General features: G+C 42.1%; 2 protein-coding genes across 2 annotated transcripts in view; one reads left to right on the forward strand and one right to left on the reverse strand.

Annotated features, from left to right (window-relative positions):
- The window catches only part of dars1 (aspartyl-tRNA synthetase 1), a 34,781-nt gene extending 21,051 nt beyond the window's left edge, over positions 1–13,730 (forward strand). Inside the window, exons 9-18 of the mRNA XM_071515221.1 lie at positions 258–317; positions 3,340–3,451; positions 5,211–5,345; positions 6,348–6,495; positions 8,767–8,913; positions 10,395–10,437; positions 10,552–10,632; positions 10,745–10,856; positions 11,914–11,985; positions 13,199–13,730. Coding sequence (XP_071371322.1) covers positions 258–317; positions 3,340–3,451; positions 5,211–5,345; positions 6,348–6,495; positions 8,767–8,913; positions 10,395–10,437; positions 10,552–10,632; positions 10,745–10,856; positions 11,914–11,985; positions 13,199–13,290 — 1,002 coding nt within the window. The 3' untranslated portion in view covers positions 13,291–13,730. The remainder of the gene's footprint in view (positions 1–257; positions 318–3,339; positions 3,452–5,210; positions 5,346–6,347; positions 6,496–8,766; positions 8,914–10,394; positions 10,438–10,551; positions 10,633–10,744; positions 10,857–11,913; positions 11,986–13,198) is intronic.
- Positions 13,731–14,276: 546 nt separating this feature from the next.
- On the reverse strand, positions 14,277–20,548 carry LOC139641024 (protein lifeguard 3). The gene is made up of 12 exons (XM_071515233.1): positions 20,507–20,548; positions 19,370–19,593; positions 19,193–19,260; positions 19,009–19,073; positions 18,263–18,316; positions 18,117–18,167; positions 17,979–18,018; positions 17,697–17,734; positions 17,462–17,549; positions 16,958–17,053; positions 16,634–16,687; positions 14,277–14,426 (listed from the first exon to the last, which is right to left on the reverse strand). The coding sequence occupies exons 2-12, from the start codon at positions 19,575–19,577 to the stop codon at positions 14,277–14,279; spliced, it is 912 nt and encodes a 303-aa protein (XP_071371334.1). The 5' UTR covers positions 19,578–19,593; positions 20,507–20,548.
- Between the last annotated feature and the right edge of the window lie 171 nt (positions 20,549–20,719).

The following is a 20,719-nucleotide window of genomic DNA, read 5'->3' on the forward strand; positions in this document are numbered from 1 at the left end:
AGCAAATAAACTTCATGTCAGGTTTTCCAGACAGAAGTAGTACTAGGTCAGTAAGGAACCTTCATCATATCAGAGGAGGACGACATGACTGGCTGATATCTGATATTTAGTCATCAGTTTTCGATATCAGCCCTGGAACTGAAAGAGCTAAATGCTAAAATGTAATATTGCTTTTGGTTATATTGTTGGATATTTTATCGTTTTAGGGTTAAGTATAGTTTTCGGTGATTGTGATTGTGTTTTTCTTTCCCCCAAAGGACGGCAGAGCCACGGTCAACCAGGACACCAAGCTGGACAACAGGGTGATCGACCTCAGGGTGAGTTGCTACCAGACTTGTGGGGGGAAAAATAGTGTGAAAGCACTTTGAATACCTGACAAAACGTGCAGATTGCTTGTCTTGAGTTGTCTAATACCTTTATCTGAGTGACACGTTCACATCTGAGGTAGAGCTGCAACGATTAATCGATTAGTTGTCAACTATTAAATTAATCGCCAACTATTTTGATAATCGATTAATCGGTTTGAGTAATTTTTTAAGAAAAATAAGTCAAAATTCTCTGATTCCAGCTTCTTAAATGTGAATACTTTCTGGTTTCTTTACTCCTCTATGACAGTAAACTGAATATCTTTGGGTTGTGGACAAAACAAGACATTTGAGGACGTCATCTTGGGCTTTGGGAAACACTGATCCACATTTTTCACCATTTTCTGACATTTTATAGACCAAACAACTAATCGATTAATCGAGAAAATAATCGACAGATTAATCGACAATGAAAATTATCGTTAGTTGCAGCCCTAATCTGAGGCTTGTTAAGTTGTCTGGGAAGATGAATGTGCCAGTTCAGGTCTGGTTATCCATCAATTACATTAACATTGATAGTTTGATTAAACCTTCTTCTTCTAACGTTTTCAAATGGCACGGTAATAATAATGAAGTTAGACGCGGCCCATTCGTCTCTAAAGTTTCATCCACGTAACGAAATTAATATCCTGTGTGGATGTTCTCTGTACCCGTTTTCTCAGAAGTGTGTGATTTAGCGCGCTGACGCAATGAATCCTGTGCAGCTCTGAGAGAGGGGGGGGGGGGGGCACTGAACAACAGTAGAGGCCTGGGCCACAGAGGGCCTCATTGTTTTGATCTCTGCCTCCCACATGGATGATGCGGCAGGCAGGCAGGAAGGCACGCCACACCGCAGACGTAGCGAGCTCACCCCGGCTCTGCAGCAGCACCTGTTTCTACAGCACTGTGCCCTTTGAGCTCGTCGGACGCGGCTCCACACTTCAGAGCCCAGTGAAGCTATAAATTGGTTCTCACACAGGCAGACAGACAACTCTCACAGGGAGCCGTAAAACTCCCCCCCAATAATGAATGGGTTCCTATGCAAGTCCCCTTGTAACTTGTAACCGTCTTTAAACTTAGGGCGCTTGGGTTCAAAACGTAGGCGAAACTTTACTTTGTTGCGTTTTTTTTTTTTTTTGTATTTGGTTTGTTTAGGTTCACACCGGCCAATTACAAGCGAGCCAGGGCTTGTAAGCAAAAGTAACATGGACTCACAAGCAGCTCGGTTATTGTAACCTGTCATCCTGCCATCACGTCTGGTACGGAGGGGGGGGGGTATATGCTAGTCTTTTCAAGCATGAGTAACTACTGGCTATTAGATGTCAACATCCGTCTCCATATACCCATAAAACCTTGCATTTTGGGGTGGTTTCCTGTAGTTGGTTGAGATTTCTCACAACGAACCGCACCCCAGTTCTCGTTGGAGGGCTGGCACTCGCATTCTGAGGCATCTCAGTGTGGTTATTTGGTGCCACCAGAGTTCAAATGGCATTCTTCTCAACCTGGCCAAACAAACTAGAGGAAACACTCCACAGTTCAAATAAATCGCTCCGGTACACACTTGCCCTTGGGATTTCGCTCAATTCAGAGGGTAAACATTCACAATATCAAGCTGTTCTTTATATTCTGGCCGGTCGAGTGACTAAAAAAAGCAAGCCGAGCCCATTGAGTGAGCTCTAGCAAATATGAAAAAAAAAAAAAACTATTTTGGACTGTGAAACCTGACTGGTGGCTTGCTGCCAAAAAAAAAAAAAAACCTCAAGCCATTACCGTTTGACACTTTTTGACACGTTTTGACAGTTTCACCGCGTTCTTCTGTCTATTATTCGGCGAGGTCCCCCACCCCACCGCGAGGACACTGTCATAAGGAGAACTGTCAGTTGGTGAGGACGTCAACCGCTGCCCACCCTCCCACCTTGACACCTGCTCACTAGAGAAGTGCTATAAACAGGAAGGACTTTCTAGTTATGTAACTCTGAGTCTGTCATTCAAGTTCCTGTGCAGGCTGGTTCTGATTTCTGAGGTGGGTATCGGTGAGTTGTTCTTGGTTTTAACAGATGGCGCAGCCCACGGTGTTTACATCACCGACAGTCATATCAGACCTGAGGCCGTCTTAGATTTTATCACGGTTCATCTGGGTTACTCCTGTTTCACTGGTTGTGGTGATGATATTTGGAAACAGGGAAGTTTTACAGTTCCCCTTCACTTCTTCATTTACTCTCACTATTGAAAGGAGTGTTGGCGATTGAAAATGGAGATAAAGCCAGTTTTGACCAGACAAGCCTGAGGCATTGTCTGCAGATTGATGAGCTCGCCAATATTTAGTCATTATATCTTTTCCATTCTGCCAATAGCTCGTCAGACAAAGGACTTCGGACAGAGAGGGAGAGAGAGAAATATGAAGCCTTTCAATTAAAGCGGACCTGCGTGTCTTGTATGGGAAGGACCAGGGCCAGACCGCCCACCTTTACGGAGATGAATGATACCCAGAGCCGAAAGTCGATACAGCTGGCTTACAGAAATCTCGGTGATCATTTGAGATGAGTCAATCGATTCGAGGGTGTGCTCACGCACGTATCGACACACTCTGTAGCCTAACAGTTGCATTTTGGAGGGATTTTTGGGCCGCTGTTAATCTCCTACATGCCTTACTGTAGCCTCTTGGTTCAACTGAGAAGTTTTACCCCTCAACTCGCTGAGCTCAGTATTTACATTTCTAATGATAGGCTTATAGCTCCCGAGGCCCTTGCTGAGTATGAATTCACTCTCCCCATACATACCCCCTGCCAGCAAATGAATGCTCCACTATTCTCTAGAGAAGACATGCATGAACAGAAAGTGTCAGTCTTGTTTTCCCACCTCTCTTATGATTGAGTCATAAATCCCAACGAATCACTCTGTGTGCGTGTGTGTTAACGCTGCTCTGTGTGTGGCCACTCTGTGCGTCTGTGTGTGTGTGTGTGTGTGTGTGTGTGTGTGTTTACTCTCCCGAAAGACAACGACCAGCCAGGCCATCTTCCGCCTGCAGTCAGGCGTGTGCCAGCTCTTCCGAGACACCCTCACCAAGAAGGGCTTCGTGGAAATCCAGACCCCCAAAATCATATCAGGTACACGCACACACTCATCGTCATCTCACCCTCGGGCGGCAAATAAAGTTCGACTGATGTTGCATTGAATCATTTTTGATTAGACGTTTCAGAAGAGGTGTGCCTTTTCATATTACCACCTACAGTCGTGCAATGACTCACGGCGTGACCGTTTTTTCAAGGTTTGACTTCCAGTCAGTCGTTTTTGGTTTTTTTTTTGGCTGCAGTTCAAATCGTGAACCAAACTTTAAGCTCATAAAGCTCATAAAGCAGGATTCTCGACTCGCGGAGAGATGCTGCACCATATCAAGGACGCGTGCGTCTATTTTCAGAGTGTCGCGGGAGCTTCGCTACACGAGGCCAATAAGGGTTTACGCCGACCTGCCCGGAATCCTGTCGCATCGACCGACTCTCACATCAATTCCCTCCACCCTCACCTCTCCTCACCTTGCCCTTCAAATTCGATGGGGGGGGGGGAGAGAGCTTCTTGAAGGTCTCTCCCAGCTGACTTCATTGTACGTCTGCGTTCGTAAGAGGCGGCGAGGAACCGGAGGAGAGAGAGATGGTAGAAAAACATCACATTCAACTAGAAATACTCTCACCGGGATTCAGGAGGCCCAGTTATTTGAGCTTTCCCCTGCCTAGTTTCCCTTTTATCCTGGAATTTGTTCTCAACAGTTGGTGCGAGAGGATACACAGTACAGTACACACACCTGCCTTGGGCCAACCTTATTTTTTTTTATTCTTAAGCTGAAATGAGTTCATTGTTCCCTGGGATGAACCTCAGCAAGGCATATTCCCATCATAATGAAAGTTGTGCCTAAGTTAAGAGGAACAGGCTTTTATCTGAATTCGTTTTTGCGGTCATTGGTATTGTGTTTTGTTTCACTAAATAAAGGTGGCCGTTTCTCTGTCCTTTGTTTTCCACATGATAAACGACAGTGGTGTCTCTGGGCCGCAGCCACCCACATGTCTCCCAGGCTCAAACTGAACTGTGGTGCAAGCCAGTGACACTTTCACATCCTCATTATCCTCGTGAGCCAATCACAAGACCTTTCTAAATTCAAAACCGGCGCCCTTTTCATTTGGCGGCAGCTGTGATCAACATTGTGTGTGTACTTTCGTGAAAACCACACCATCCTGCCACCACCCATAGCGTGTACAGTGAACAGCGTGTACTGTGTGAACCCCCCTTCCACCCCCCCCTCCACCCCTTTTTGAGGACATAAGATTATCTCTGATCAGTGGCAAATATGCAAACACTGATGTATTACGTAAGTTGGGCCTATATTGTAGAATACTGTGACCTCTATTTGTTTTGACTGGAAAAACATACTAGGCAATCTTGTGTGCTTTCTTGTTTACAGCTTGTATTAAAGGGGCATTAAGCAATCTATGACTTTTATCGACTTCTATCAGCGACCAAGGAATTTTAACATTGACAGGTCTCTGGCACAGCTTACGGTGGCTTGTAATTGACATAAAAAAAAAAATCCCATTTTCACAACAGATGATTAAACTAGCTAATTAGAGCAGAGATCCAAAAGGAACGTCCCATGAAGAGGTAAATATATCATGATGATTGGGAGAGTCTCGACATTCCAGTGGGTGTTTTTTGCGTTTTTTTGTTCTAAAACAGAGAAATCTCAGCTCCTGCCCAAGTAATAATTGAGTCGGTATTGATCACCAACCCTATGAACCCCCTGCAGATATATTATGGTCCTTTTGTGCTACGGGGCAGCAAAAAATGTACTTAAACGTTGTCATTGTTTATTTGTAGCTGCCAGCGAAGGCGGGGCCAACGTCTTCACGGTGTCCTACTTCAAAACCAGCGCCTACCTGGCCCAGTCTCCCCAGCTCTACAAGCAGATGTGCATCTGCGCTGACTTCGACAAGGTCTTCTGCGTGGGTCCAGGTACGCATGCCTCCCATCACTCCCCTCTCTCATTTTCATTCACCTACGGCCAACAGTATAAAACGAGCAGCCAGAGCATCATGAAAATCCAAACGCATAAAGCGGTATTCGCTATTAACGGAGTCGACAGGTTGGAAAAACATTTCCACGCGCGCTTAGGCCCCTAAACTTGGAGAGGCCTCTGTTGCTTTTACAAGTGGTGAGAGCTGCTGTAAAGCTTAGAGTGGGAGTGGGACTTGTAAAAGAGTTTATGGTACTGTACCACTCACTCCTCAGCTCTATAGGGAAGTTAACAGCACCACCATCTGCTTGGATGCATATAGGAGAAAACACAAGTACATAATGCATATGAGCTCCTATACAAAACTACTGTTCTGTCAGCTTGCCACATATATCTGCTCATTATACTGATCCATAATTGTCCCCCATGATGAAATAAAACATATCCACCTACCCATTTTAGTCATTTTGAATTGAAAATGTTTTTTAATTTTTTGGCTTATCAACACCAAACTTGGTACATGGCCTAAAGAGAGTGAGATATACAAAATCTACATATACAGTAGTACATATACAAGGTTGGGGGGGTTATTGGAGTTGTTACTGAAGGGTTGACTGAATCATTCCCGTGAGATGGCATGTGTACTCATGCCTTGTTCCTTATTTCTTGTTGTACCCATGACGCAGTAAATATGAGAAATGAGCATGATCTCTGAAATGCAGATTACGCGTTGTGGACGGAATAATGTGACGAATAAATGAGTCCGCCACGAAAGGACATGTGACAGTAACACAAATCGGACAGGCCATTTTCATGTGTTCCTCACAGTTTAGTTTGATTAAAAAGTTAGCGACTAAAACGATGGGGCAAGGTTTTGATCACGGTATGAAAACTTCTTGAGTTGGGAATCGGCCCTGGCTCGTCCGACTTGAAGGCAAAATTTAATCTTCCTGCTGCCTTGTAAGTAGCACCTTATTGACGTTAAATCCCAATTATTTCAGTTTTCAGAGCGGAGGATTCCAACACCCACCGCCACCTGACTGAGTTTGTGGGTCTGGATATCGAGATGGCCTTCAACTACCATTACCACGAGGTCATTGACTCCATCACTGACACCATGGTGCAGATCTTCAAGGGCCTGAGAGACAAGTAAGATTAGGATGGTACAGTTAATGCCCAACACTAATAGATTGTTCTCATTGTGGCATTTGAAAAAAACTGTTTTGGCTAGAGTCGGTGGAAGTGGGTGGCACATTCTGCCCAGACTGCCTGGCTCTGCTGTTTTCGTCCTACTTTCCAAATACACAGAGCATTAAGTAATCCTCAAATTTAATGTGAAGTCACGTGATGATCACACTGAAAATTATCGATGCAAATTACATGCCATAGGAGGCTCAGGTTTTGTTTTCCTAGTCAAAAGAAGAGCCGAATTTTGACAGAAGCACCATCTGGTTTGGAAATCCAGACGCGGAGGATGGCTAAAAGTTAAAATATTTTATGTTTGGCCAAAGCTCCCTCAGCTTTTGAATCCAATGTAAGCGTTATCGCACATGCTGTCAGCTCATTTTGAAAATGAGTGATTTCCAAGTCAACTGCCAACAAGACAATGTTCTGATATGGTTTTATTGCCCCCTGGTGGTGTGAAATAGTGCAGCATGTGTGAAGGGCTGGTAGCAATATAAATGTGTCGGCTTACAATTCAGTATGTTAACCTACATATTTTGTGTGTAGAATAAGGCAGTGGTTCTCAACGTGGGGTCCGGGGACCACCAGGGGTCCTCGAGGGGCTTCCAGGGGGTCCCCAGAAAATTGATGAATTGTTAAACTTCAGCATTATTTAATTTAAGTTAACACAATTAGAGAATGACTGTTTTGATCATAGTTTCTCTGTTATCTCTCTACCTACAATACAGATAGACATGGAATTCTGGACAAAATCATATCTAGCAATAAAAATATTCTCAGATTTGGGGCTGAGAGGCAAAATCTCATCAAATGGGGGTCCGTGGCCCTAATGTGGACTAAATTAGGGGTCCTTGATATGAAAAAGGTTGAGAATCACTGGAATAAGGTACTATGTGAAACATTCAATAAAGAGATGAGCAGATGTAATTTAAAACTTGCTCACTCACTTCTACAATGGATCAAGTTAACAGTAATACTGCTTTGTGTAGAGCAGCATAACAGGCACACAATCTGGAGCCTGTTTGATACACAGCCTTTGTTTTGCTTTGATTTGATTGGCTCACAGTCGGAGGGAGTGTATGGTGGCCAGCAGGGATAAAGTCTGAGAACAGGCAAAGACTGTTATTAGCAAATGTTATCTTTTCAAAAAGTTGCCAGCCACTGTGTCAGGTGTCCCTTGGTGATTTATCCACCAAAGACAAATGTTACTATATATCATACTCATACACAACTCTATAATTCATGTGTGTGTGTCCTGTGTCTGACTATGCTTCTGATGTTTGGGGTTTCTGTGAACATACAAGTTGCAACACTGTGCATCACAGAGCTATTCGATCTTTTTTGGGAGTCCATAAATTTACTTCAGTTTTGGCCATTAGTGGAGATATGGGATGGGAATCTCCAAACATCAGACATCTAGGTCAAATGCTGCGGCTTTGGAATAGACTTGTGAAGATGTCTGATCAGAGACTCACTGAAATTTTTATTTGAACGATTTGTCATTCATTTTCCAGAACAGGTTACTTTGTGATATTCAGGAGATTAGGAGTAAAATGTTTCTCTTGTATGAAGAAAATGGTCTGTTGATATATGCTATAAACAAAAATTATGAACTTATTGTCTCATAAAGAGTAGCTACAGTGTAGCACCTTATGTGAAGTATAATTTAAACAGAAGACAAAGATCCCTATGTGCACAGTTAACGTTCAGGAACATTACCATTAGCCCTAGAGAAGGCAGGTTTAATGCCACTCCAGAGGAGGACAGACTCTGCTTGTTGTGTGAGTTAGGTGAAATTGAGAATGAGGTTCATTTCTTGCTTTACTGTCCTGTCTACGAGGACGTAAGGGATGAACTTTTTAGTAAAATGTCCTCTATTTATGTTGATTTCTTTGGGCTGGATGATTATGAAAAACTTGAGTTGTGCTTCTAGAAGGGAATCTTTTTTGTAGCAGATTTTATTTGCCAAGCTTGGGAGAGAAGGCAGAATATTTTGTTTAAGACTGAGCTGTATAATAATCTGTAATTTGTAATGAAATGTAGTGAAATGTATGACCACTGCAACTGTAACTTTGGTGTGTTGTAAACCCATGAGGGTTGGGCACTTTGTGTGCATGACACGAAAATAAAAGAAAATCAATCGATCATGTTATTGGTACTTTGGACGCCGGTTATTAGTTTGTAATATATGTATATGTTTGTATGTGTTTGTGTTTGTCTGTCTGTGTATATCAGCTTCCAGACGGAGATCCAGATGGTGAATAAGCAGTATCCCAGCGAGCCTTTCAAGTTCCTGGAGCCCACCCTGAGGCTGGAGTACACCGAGGGCGTGGCCATGCTGCGCGAGGCCGGGGTGGAGATGGGCGACGAGGAAGACCTCAGGTCTCAATACGCCACACCCCTCACCCCACACAAGGCCATATAAATCATTTAAAAACTTGCACCAGTTTGAGCCTAAAGGAGGAAATGAGGGACCAGACCAGTGACATATCCTGATTTAATGGGCAGGTTCAGTGATTTTAGAGGCCTATCCTGTTTATCACTAACCATGTCCACTATTATAACATTCAAAACATTTTTACATCAGAGTTTTTGTCTCTGAGAAATCAGCACCAGCCTCCTGTTAACATTTGTTAGTGCTATTACGTATTTGTACTATTACTACAGCTATGGAAACATGGAATGGCTTGCAAGTGACGTTAAAGGATAAGGCCGGTGTTTTTTAATGCATTGCTTACTGTCAACAAATCCTATGAAAATAACAAAATCAACAATGCGTTTGCTCTACTCCCGTTACTTTCTGACTTCCCACGTACCGTTTTTAGCCGTCAACCCGGAAGTCATTGGCTCCAATTGTAAGCTAAAAACCTTGAAATACAGCTCACAAAGACATAGTTTACATTTTAAAAATTGCCAACTGTTACCACGAAAATTCTGTTGTAGTTATTACCAAATCAAATTCAAATGGGAACAAATTATTCATTACGCCGGGGACTATTTTCGGTGCTACGGAACTACTTTCCTGAGCACAGCCAAGCCTTGTTCAAACCCACAGAACTTTATTTTAAACTCTAGTCAAGATAACAAGACTTCCAACAATGTGACAGTGTCACATCTATATTCTGTATCTGCTCGTTCCAACTCTTTCTTGAAGCTCTAGCTGCTTATATTGAATGAAATATTAAAATACAAGACGCCATGTTTTTATGGCTGCACCATTACATCAACTAGAAAAAATTTAGATGTTTGTGCATCATTTTATACACATTTCCCTGTAATTCAGCATGACACATTTGGTGTCTTTGGAAAACTTGTTGTCTTGACTAGAATTTAAAATAAAGTTCTGTGGGTTTGAACAAAGCTTGGCCGTGCAATCTGCTTTTGTAATAATGGACCCAGTGGCGGGGGCGGCAGGGAAGAAGAGGTTAAGCTGTTTGAGGAAAAAGTCGGCCGGCCCGGTGCATCGTGATGATGAAATATGCTGCCAGAGCAGCAGCATGGCTCTTTGACGTGTTTTTAATCGTTTTTTTAATACAATGGAGTTCTATGGCTGCTGGGACATGGCTGCATTGGGCACCGGCTTCATGGACGAGACTTGCTGTCAAAACAAAATAATTGCTGATTTTGTTATTTTCATAGGATTTGTTGACGGTAAGCAATGCATTAATAAACACCGGCCTTATCCTTTAAGAGTTGTGGTTTCATACCCCATTGTGCTAGCATTGATAACAAATGATAACAGGAGGTTGCTGATTTCACAGAAATGCGCGCCCTAATGTAAAAACTTTGCGAACAAATTACAGTTAGAAAAATAATGCGATATAAAGTTTACATGGCTTTCTTTTTTTTTTTTTGTTCCATAGTACACCCAATGAAAAGCTGCTCGGCCGCCTCGTCAAGGAAAAGGTAAGGGTCGATGTGTTTGATTGCTTTTGTGATGCCGTTTAGATATTCATTTTAATATTCCGGGATGAAAAAACTGTTTGAATCTTACCCGCTCCTCCCCTTTTCCTCTGTCAGTACGATACAGACTTCTATGTGCTGGACAAGTACCCACTGGCTGTAAGACCATTCTACACTATGCCTGATCCCAGCAATATTGTAAGTCAATCAGTCTCTCTCTCTCTCTCTCACCCACACACACACACTCACACATGCACACACACACACACCTTGACCTGGTGGATGATGTTTCTCTGTTGTTTCCCTCCAGAAATACTCCAACTCATACGACATGTTCATGAGGGGAGAGGAGATTCTGTCCGGAGCTCAGAGAGTCCACGATGCTCAGCTGCTGACTGAGAGAGCCACCCACCACCAGATCGGTAGGGGCATTAAGCAATCTATCACTTCTATCAACCTCTAGTGGTGACCAGTAGGAATTGCAACAACATCGTCAGGTCTGTGGCACAGCTAGGGCTGCAACTAACGATTATTTTCATTGTCGATTAATCTGTCGATTATTTATTTTCTCGATTAATCGATTAGTTGTTTGGTCTATAAAATGTCACAAAATGGTGAAAAATGTGGATCAGTGTTTCCCAAAGCCCAAGATGACGTCCTCAAATGTCTTGTTTTGTCCACAACCCAAAGATATTCAGTTTACTGTCATAGAGGAGGAAAGAAACCAGAAAATATTCACATTTAAGAAGCTGGAATCAGAGAATTTTGACTTATTTTTCTTAAAAAATTACTCAAACCGATTAATCGATTATCAAAATAGTTGGCGATTAATTTAATAGTTGACAACTAATCGATTAATCGTTGCAGCTCTACAGCTTACTGTGGCCTGTAACTGACAAAAATAATAAAGTCACATTTTTACGAGACGGGATGACTTGAAACATTCACAGACCTGTTTAAAAGCACCGTAATTTGTATTCATTTTTGTGTGACTTTTTTCACATGATGGATGTCTCGCTTTGGCAATAACGTCTTCATGTATTATGCTGCCATAGCCTTTATAGTGCAAGGTGCAAAATATTCTAAAGGTAAAAAATACTAAAAGCAGGGGCTGCACTCCAGCTTTGAAAAGAGTTTTTTCTTTCATAGCAGCCTATGAAACACCGAGGCTCACACACTCTGAGGAAGACCAAAACCAGGCTGAAATACATCAGCATGGCTCCTATGAAAAGAAAAATGGTCAGGATTTTGTTTGATCGGCCTGTTCCATTAGTTCGAGTCATGCTAAAAAAAAAAAAAAATCTTTTGAAAATATAGGGCCTTAGAGGAAGAAGTTGGAAAAAGGAATTTATTCATACAGACAGTAGTCAGGCCTCACTGTGAAGAGGCTGACGTCCACACTGTACATTACCCATCTTCTTCCATTCTTCCATTATAATTTTACCACAACTGAACCAACTTTATTTTTTTGTGATACAGATCTGGAGAAGATCAAGGCGTACATTGATTCCTTCCGGTACGGAGCTCCCCCACATGCTGGCGGAGGCATTGGTAAGCAATATATAACAGTTTTTTTTGACTTGATGTCACTCCATTTTTTTGCTTTTTGACTTGACATACAGTATATAAGCCTTTGGTTGCAGCCACCAGCACCACTGTACACTGCAGATGCTCTATATCACCACTCATAAGGGTGTATTCACACTATTCCACTTTTTTTGCAGCAGCAGCTCTGCCTCAGCTGCATTTTGTGCTGATAAACATCAAGTCAGTACAGACTAGCTGTTAAACCAGCAAATGGTACTGAAGTCCAACTCTAGAATATTTAGGAGAAACTTCCAAATACTTTTCATTCTGCTTCCTGTTGTTGTCCTAAACGGTCAGCTGCCTATGTACCATCAAACCCCGCCTCCTCACCCTTAGAAAACACTAAAAAGAAAAATCCTCCGGCGCACAGGAAGTGATGCGTTTTGTGTTTCTAGTTTGTTTGGTATAAACAGAAGAAGAACTGGGTAGTTGGCATGCGCAGCGATAGCCACTGTGGCTGAACAAAGAAAAGAGGGACTCCTACAGAAACTCAAACTGCATCAACAGAAAATCCAAGGAAAAAAGACGTCACAGTGCTGGACACACTGTTTGATTGACAGGTGATCTCTGGGAAGAGCAGTGCAGAAACACCACAGCAATGAGCGCTTAGTGATAAAGATGTAACATAAAAAAATGATTTCACAGATTACCACGTTGATGTAAAAAAAAGGCACTGACAGTTTGAAAGAGGTGTAATAGTGTGAACATAGGGCTGGGCGATATGGTTGAAATTAATATTATGATAATCATAAGGATTTTTCTTGATATCAATATATATCACGATATGGTTCATGCATGCAAAATCACGTTAAATAATCAAATTAATGTTCATCTCATTGAACTGAATGGTAATGTTAGGTGTGATGTCAAACAAAACAGAAATGTTCAAATAATATTCCTACCATACCTCATTTTATGAGAGTTTTTAAGTAAAATTTGCTTGTCATCATCAATTTAGACAGCAGAAATGTGTGTCACGATATCAAAATATCTTCATATCATCACGATATGATTCCACTGAAAGACGATAAACGATAATATTGAATTATCGCCCACCCCTATGTGAACATGCCCTACAAATTACAGCTGAGGCATTTAGCAGACGCTCTTATCCAGAGCCACTTCCAATTAGACAGTAAGTGAGCCTTTTGAGTGACTCGGCTGTCATCCCTCCCAGGCCTGGAGAGAGTGTGCATGCTGTACCTGGGTCTCCACAACATCCGCCAGACCTCCATGTTCCCACGCGACCCCAAGCGCCTGACCCCTTGAACCCTGCGGGGGTGCGGACGAACCCCGGCCATCACCGACGCCGGTCATGGGAAACAATACTAATCCACAATCCAGAGAGAGACACAGAGCATGAGGGAGCATTGTAACAACAGGGTGTACTTTATTGATTGGTGTGCACAGCTGTCTAACGTGACACAACGAATAACAAGATACATTCATGGGAAAGAGTTGGCAAGTGATTTAGGGACATGTTGCCGTAAAGGTGCACACACATAATCCATCTCTTAATCAATAAATCAGTGTTTGTCTTAGCTCTTTTTTATGGAGATATACCAGTCTACTTTGATACAGGTCTAAATTAGCACTGTTAAGAATAATGATTAAGGTCTCTAGCAATATGCCGGTATTCATTACTACACATGTTTTGTAAGTAATTAGAGGACTAAACGTGAATAATAAAAGACTTCTCAAACCATAAATCGCTTCTCTGCTACTCTAGAATTATTAATGTTTATTGGAGTGCGTGTCATGTTTTTCACGTTTTCGGTCTTATTCAGTTTCTGATGGCCACTTAACCTTGACTGCAGGAATTCATTAACATTATGGTTGACACAAGTAATAGTTCACAGGCTAATGTACTATTAAAGGATGAACATTACGTGTCCCTTCCAATATAGTCTCAGTAAAATCTTGGATGGTTACATGACTCAAATGCCACTTGCAGAAAGAGAAGGGCAAGACAAATTATTAATTTACAACCAAGACGAATGCTAAGTTCAAATTACTTATTACATTCACTTTCAGGCGAGGGAAAGACTTAACGTTTCTATCCGCTGCCCTGCTTCTTATAGTGCAAGGATGAATCAAAGTCCTTAAGTGTTAATGACAAAAAATATAGCATATAGATCTGATTTTCAATACTGATAACTGGTTGCGACACAATCTTGTGTGCGGGTATCGTTCCATTTTATGACAAACACATTCAGGCCAAAATGATGTAGGACAAGTTGTGTACTATCACGGGCTTATTCAGTGGCAGCACCACCAATTTGGAGGATGAAGAGGAAGATCTGAACGATGTCGGTGTAGAGACAAAGGGCTCCGTAGATGTACTCCTCCGGACTGAGGGCCAGCTCTTTGTTTCCAATGAGAAGCTGGGTGTTGTATGCTAAAAACTAACAGGGACAGAAAGAAAGAAAAGACGATAAAAAGCAAATTCACAGTGGTCAAAAAGGACGAACATGGGCATGACAGTTTGTGAGTTTGATAAGGTTCTATAGGGATGGGACGATATATTTAAATTGAAAATATCGCGATACAAAAATGTGACAATACGTATCTATTTATTTATTTTGCACAATAAAACAAAGCAGCAAAAACACAACAACAAAAGAGAAGAAGCAAATTGTGCAGGTGAGATTTAGAAAAGGCTTAGAGGCTTATAGAAGGAATCTCACCTCAATACGCATTATAAGCAAATACAAAAGTCATGTCATCCAACAAAAATAAGCAAACAAGCAACCATAAGATCAAAAAGCAAACATAAAGTAGGCAGGATAAAACAAGCAAAGACATAAAATAATAAAAATAATGTAATGAGGGTGTGGGTGCTTTGGCGTATGTGTGAGTGTGTGTGTATAGGTGTGTGTGTGCATGCGAGTGTGAGCGCGTGTGTACTGAAACACACTTGTGTTCTTTTCTTTTCTCCTCCCTCATCCCAGCCAGTCCCTCTGTACAACAACAGATCAGTATCCAGCTCGAATCAACTCAGCTCATGCCCACAAAGTCTGCCAGAAACTTGGGTGTCATGATTGATGACCAACTAACCTTCAAGGAGCATGTGGCTTCTGTTGCTCGGTCATGCCGTCATGCCGATTTGCTCTGTACAATATCAGGAAGATCAGACCCTACCTGTCTGAGCATGCAGCACAACTCCTGGTACAGGCTCTTGTAATATCACGCCTTGACTACTGCAACTCCTTACTGGCAGGGCTCCCGGCATGTACGCTCAAACCTCTGCAGATGATCCAGAACGCTGCGGCGCGTCTGGTCTTCAACCAGCCCAAAAGAGCACATGTCACTCCGCTGTTCATCTCCCTCCACTGGCTCCCAGTCGCTGCCCGCATCAAGTTCCAAGTCCTTGATGCTCGCCTACAAAACAATAACCAAAATGGCTCCGACCGACCTGAACTCCCTCATTCAGGTCTACGCTCCCTCCCGCTCACTACGCTCTGCCAAGGAGCGGCACCTGATGCTGCCACCACAACAAGGCCCTAAGTCTCTAGCCAGACTCTTCTCTTCTGTGGTTCCCCGGTGGTGGAACGAGTTACCAAACTCCAATCGATCCGCAGAATCCCTCTCTATCCTTAAGATAAGGCTAAAGACCCAGCTCTTTAGCGAATACCTTCTCACCTAATGGCCCGGGTAACCAAACCAAAAAAAAAAAAAAAAAAAGTATTTGCCTCTATGCACTGCCTTGTAGCACTGCCGCGTAGCACCTATGTCCTGTTGGACCAGAACTTAGCTTTATAGCACTTACTCTCGTTGTTCTCTCCTAGCTAGAACCTTGCTTGTGTTGTATGAAAATCTCATGTGTAAGTCGCTTTGGATAAAATCGTCTGCCAAATATGAAATTGTAATTGTATACGTGAGCGTGTGCGTGTGCATGCGAGTGTGAGCGCGCGCGTTTTGAAGCACACTTGTGTTCAGACAACTCCTTATAAAAGAGAGAGAGAGAGAGAGAGAGAAAGATAGTCAAAGATAGTCAGATATGATCAGCATATATCATGGGGCAGAAAAATGAATTGCGATATTAGCTCCATTTTATCTTGCTGTAGTAATCACAAATGAGACGCTTGACCATCACAGTTAAGCTCTCCATCCAAATTACAGTACTGTGCAAAAGTCTTAGGCACCCTAGAGTTTTTATATAAATTTCTTAGAAGTCTTAGATGTTTATTTGTTTTCTGCATTAGTGTGTCAGTAGACTGCTGTTTATTGTAAATTTTTGATATTCAGAAACTTTTCATTTCATTAGTTTTGAAAGCATCTTCGCTTTATGGATATCTTTGACATATGCCTAAGACTTTTGCACAGTACTGTATATTATTTTCACTTTGTAATGGCGTGTTTAAATTGTTGTTTACATTCTAGAAAGCCAATGCTCGAAAGATTTGTGGCTCAGAAATAAACATAAATCTGCACAATCATACTTTATCATTGAACTTCTATTTGTTACATCGTATCGTGGTTGTATTGAATCGCGAACTTTATATCGCGTATCGAATCGTATCGTGAGATAAGCATATCGTCCCATCCCTGGTTCTAACAGTTTGAACCTCGTAAATCCAAGTTCTCCAGTTCATGTGAACGGCAGACTCACCAGAGTATAAACAATGGCTCCAATTGCAGCGTAGAGCATGTGAACCCAAGGGATCTGTTGAGTTGCAGATAAGAAGTTCAAGTGTGTTTATTTGTCGTATGCACAGCATACACAGGGCAATGAAGGCTTGTGTGCTGGGTCCGCTCAGAATAAAAAGAACAAGGAACATAAAATTCACAGAGATAAAGAATACAATTAAAATAGGGATAAAACAGAAAGGCCTCTATGAAATCAAACAGATGCTCCGTACTGGGCTGCTACTAGAAACACGGGGGAGAGCGAATGGATTGACCCGGCGGGACTGTAAAAGGGAAGAGCCCTCACGTATTTGAAGCAGAGGACGACGGCCGTGACAATCCCCACGATCAGGAGCGAGACGGAGAGAATACAGAGGAGTCCCCCGCAGGAGGTGAAGTCCACCTGTGATGAGAAACAGAAGTCATTAATAGGATGAAAGCGAGCGATTCAAAGGAGAACACGCTCCGGGCCGTATGGAAGACCGGTCTGGAAAGATATGAGAGAGGAATCTGAATTATGTAAAAAAAAAAAAAAAAAAAAAAAAAAAAAAAAATCAAACGTGGTGAGGCTGCATAATGCGATCCCTCCTCTATAATGTACTGAAAATGTAACTTATTCATTTGGGGTTACATCAGATTTGAAGTCGGATTCGCATGACATCTCCCCCCCAAAAAAAAAAATCTATGAATATTTAAAGGACTCAGTGCCCCATTGTAATGCGAGACAAAGGCGTTCTCTTACACTCACAAACAAAGACATCCTCTGACAAGCCACAGGCTACAGAGAGGCAGAGTTTACCGCTCCATCTACCTTGGTTTGGAAGGAGAAGATGGTGACGGCGACGCACACTACCGCTGTTATTCCGATGGCGAGGAACACCGCTTTCGTGTCGTAGTAGCTGTGAAAAACACAAGAAGGAGGTGGAGGATTAAGACAAAAACACAGCTGCTGTGTGTGTGTGTGTGTGAGTGTGTGTGTTATTAAAATGGATTTGGGTGTCCTGGGGGTGCATTGCTCCGGCAGGACCCAACAAAAACAAACAAACCTCGCAATTGTTCCAGTCATGTAGGACAAGGCGAGAGTCTGCAAGATAAAGCGTGAATCGATGAATGGAGGCGAGCAGTCTCATAAATGGTATACAGAGAATAAAGTACTCGGAGGCCTCTTCGCTCAATACTATAAAACTAACAATGTGGGGAATGAATGTGTGGACTGAGCTAAGGGTTTGGGGTTTTTTTTTTACTTTTTCTGTCTTGGATCCAAATATGAATCCACTCGGAAGCCACTGACCCATAATGTAACAAACCAGGCTGGTAACATTACTCACAAATATTGACAGCAGCAGGAAATTCCATGGGTAACGCCTCCTAAACACAAATTGCAATGAATATGCAATAATTGTGTAATGTAATAAACTCAATTCTCTAATCCGACACAGGAAAGGTGGGGGGGGGGCTGTGCTCACCTGGTCTCTTTGAAGCAGATGACTATGCAGTAAACCACCACATAAACCCCACTGTGGAAAGACAGATCATGAGAAGTATATTTTAAACAGTATGGAGTGAGAGTGATTAGCATTGACGATGTGTTTATTTCAAGACTGTGACTCACAACGATGCCCAGTAGATAGCAGGGTTATTGATGACAAACAGCCTCACTGGGTCACTGTGGCAGGGCAGACAACATGCGTCACTCAGGAGTAAACGGTTATTTATTATTCAATAGACACCTTAAAGCAGCAGTATTCCACTTAGTTTTAACATGGGAGTTATTTGGGACTTGGAGTTTATACCATTCACTTCCCATTCATTTGAATGAGGCCACGAAAATAGACTGAAAACTGACATTTAACGCGTTGGTGAACAGATTCAACAGCAGATCCTGCTGCCATGGGTCCCTCCTCATTTTGCATTTTTATTCTAGGTTTACACTAAAATTAGTATTTAAATATAAAAGTAGATCCGGTCTCCCAAACAGGAGCTATCTCTCCTAAATGGTATCCCTCCCCTCTCTTCTATCAATAAAAATGCTATTTGGTGAAATTATACTCTAAAACTTTGCACCCACAGTCAGTTGAAAATCACAGTAGCAGGATCTGTTGTTGAGTCTGTTTATGAACGTGTTAAATGTCAGTTTTCAGTCTATTTTCATGCCTCATTCAAATGAATGGGAAGTAAAAATCTGAATGCTACAAACTCGTCCAGCTGCATCTGATCTTGGTGATTAGTTTATATTCTGGTTTTCATGGTGGTCAAGTGCCAAATAACCCCCATGTTAAAACTAAGTGGAATATTGCCTTAAGCAGGTGATGTAACAGTCAGATGGGATATTGCATTGGGATGAATGGAGACACTTACACGAATGTAAAGGTGCCTACAATTGCAATGGTGACAGAAAGCTGTGCAGCCAAAATTAAGTAAACCTGCCCAGGAACACAAAACCAAGGAAAACATTTAACTGGATGTGGATGAGATGAATGGAAATGGTCACTTTGAACAACTGTGAAATGTGCAGTCAAAATCAGCAGTGAAGAAGACTTACTTTTCTGATGAAGGCATGCCGAATCCATGTGCTGCGCCACTGAGCGCCCACAAAAGCGTCCATGTCTCCTGCAGGATTGGTAAGAGTTAAGTTGGATTACATGCTACTACACTGCTCAATCTGTATCGTGTAAATCCAGGCTGTGATAACAGAAGTCCCGTGTCATTGCCTCAGGACCTGGGTAGGACGTCAGCACTTCGGCGGACAGAGTGGGTATGATGGCTGGAGGGTAGCCAGGGCCCGTCCTGGCGCCCGCCTGGTCCCAGTACCCGGGCCCCGGGGTGTAAGGCGGCGGCGGTGGCTCCAGATAGCCGTACTGTTGCTGCGCATACCTGGGACTGTGCAGTGCATCCTCGTAGGCTGGAGGGGCATCTGCTTTGTGCATATTATAGTAGGCCCACCTTCAAGAGGGGATGAGTGAAGAACAGCTACGTCAGACTCAATGTGTGAATAATGGAGATTCAGTTATTTTCCAGGTCTGCAATTTCCTAATATTTTCCTAGAAAGGAACTGTTAATTTCCTAGGAAGTTTCCTGGAAAGAACCATGACATTATGTACTAGTTATAGTGAAAACAGAGAAGGAGGTCAATGGTAGTTGGTAAGTACCTGGTCATTTCTTTTGGAGAACCATGAAATTATGTAGTAGTTACACAGAAAATTAGAAATTAGAGGAAGGAACTAATAAAATAATTATGTTATATAATTATATGAATAATGACTTCCAATAAATAGTTTATAGTTTTGCTGTTCTTTCCAGGAACCTCTTTTAGAAATTGACAGTATCTTACGGACTCCACCAGACTGCTTACATTTTCTACTACATCATTTCATCACTTCCCAAGAAATTAACAGTTCCTTTCTAGGAAATTATTAGGAAACTGTGGACCCAGAAAGTAAAGCGTTACCCAGTACATATTGACAAATGAATATTGTATTTTTTTTTTTTTAAATATAAACATACTCTTGTCCTACAGTTGTCCATGTTTGATCAGTATTTCATGGCAGTTATCCTAGGAATAATTAGTATTAACTATAATTTTCACATTTCTTACATTTTCTAAGTAAAACCTGCTGTTTTCTGTGCTTAAAACACAATAACAAAATTACAAAACATATATTTTAACCAAGCAATCTAAAAAAAGGGCCTATTTTTATTTTCAGGGCCAGGTTGCCAGTGTTGGTAAAAGCCATGTCGTTCTAAGAATATATTCATCCTGGACAAGCCGAGGAAAACAATGACACAGACAAAACTTTTATAGTCTTGTATTCTGTACTTCCATATAAAGTAAAAAAAGCAAAGCAAGCCTGCTTACCTTGTGGATTTCGACTGAGATGGGAGTGCTGTGCCTTTTTGCTCCTCTCTCTCTCCCTGGAGGTTTGCGGACTCGCACCACAAGAGGATGTCATCTTTGTAACCAGATCTGCTCACTGAAACACACACTGCTGCTGGTGCTGCTCGGCAGTGTGGGGGCACTTTAGTTTTTTTGTTTGTTTTTTTTTGTTTTGTTTTTTTTACAAATTTTAGA

The sequence above is a fragment of the Centroberyx affinis genome, unplaced genomic scaffold (genome assembly GCF_046629955.1).
Source record: "Centroberyx affinis isolate AG114_WGS23_722 - 3 ecotype Tasmania unplaced genomic scaffold, CSIRO-AGI_Caff_v1 ptg000332l_1, whole genome shotgun sequence".
Classification (NCBI taxonomy): domain Eukaryota; kingdom Metazoa; phylum Chordata; class Actinopteri; order Beryciformes; family Berycidae; genus Centroberyx; species Centroberyx affinis.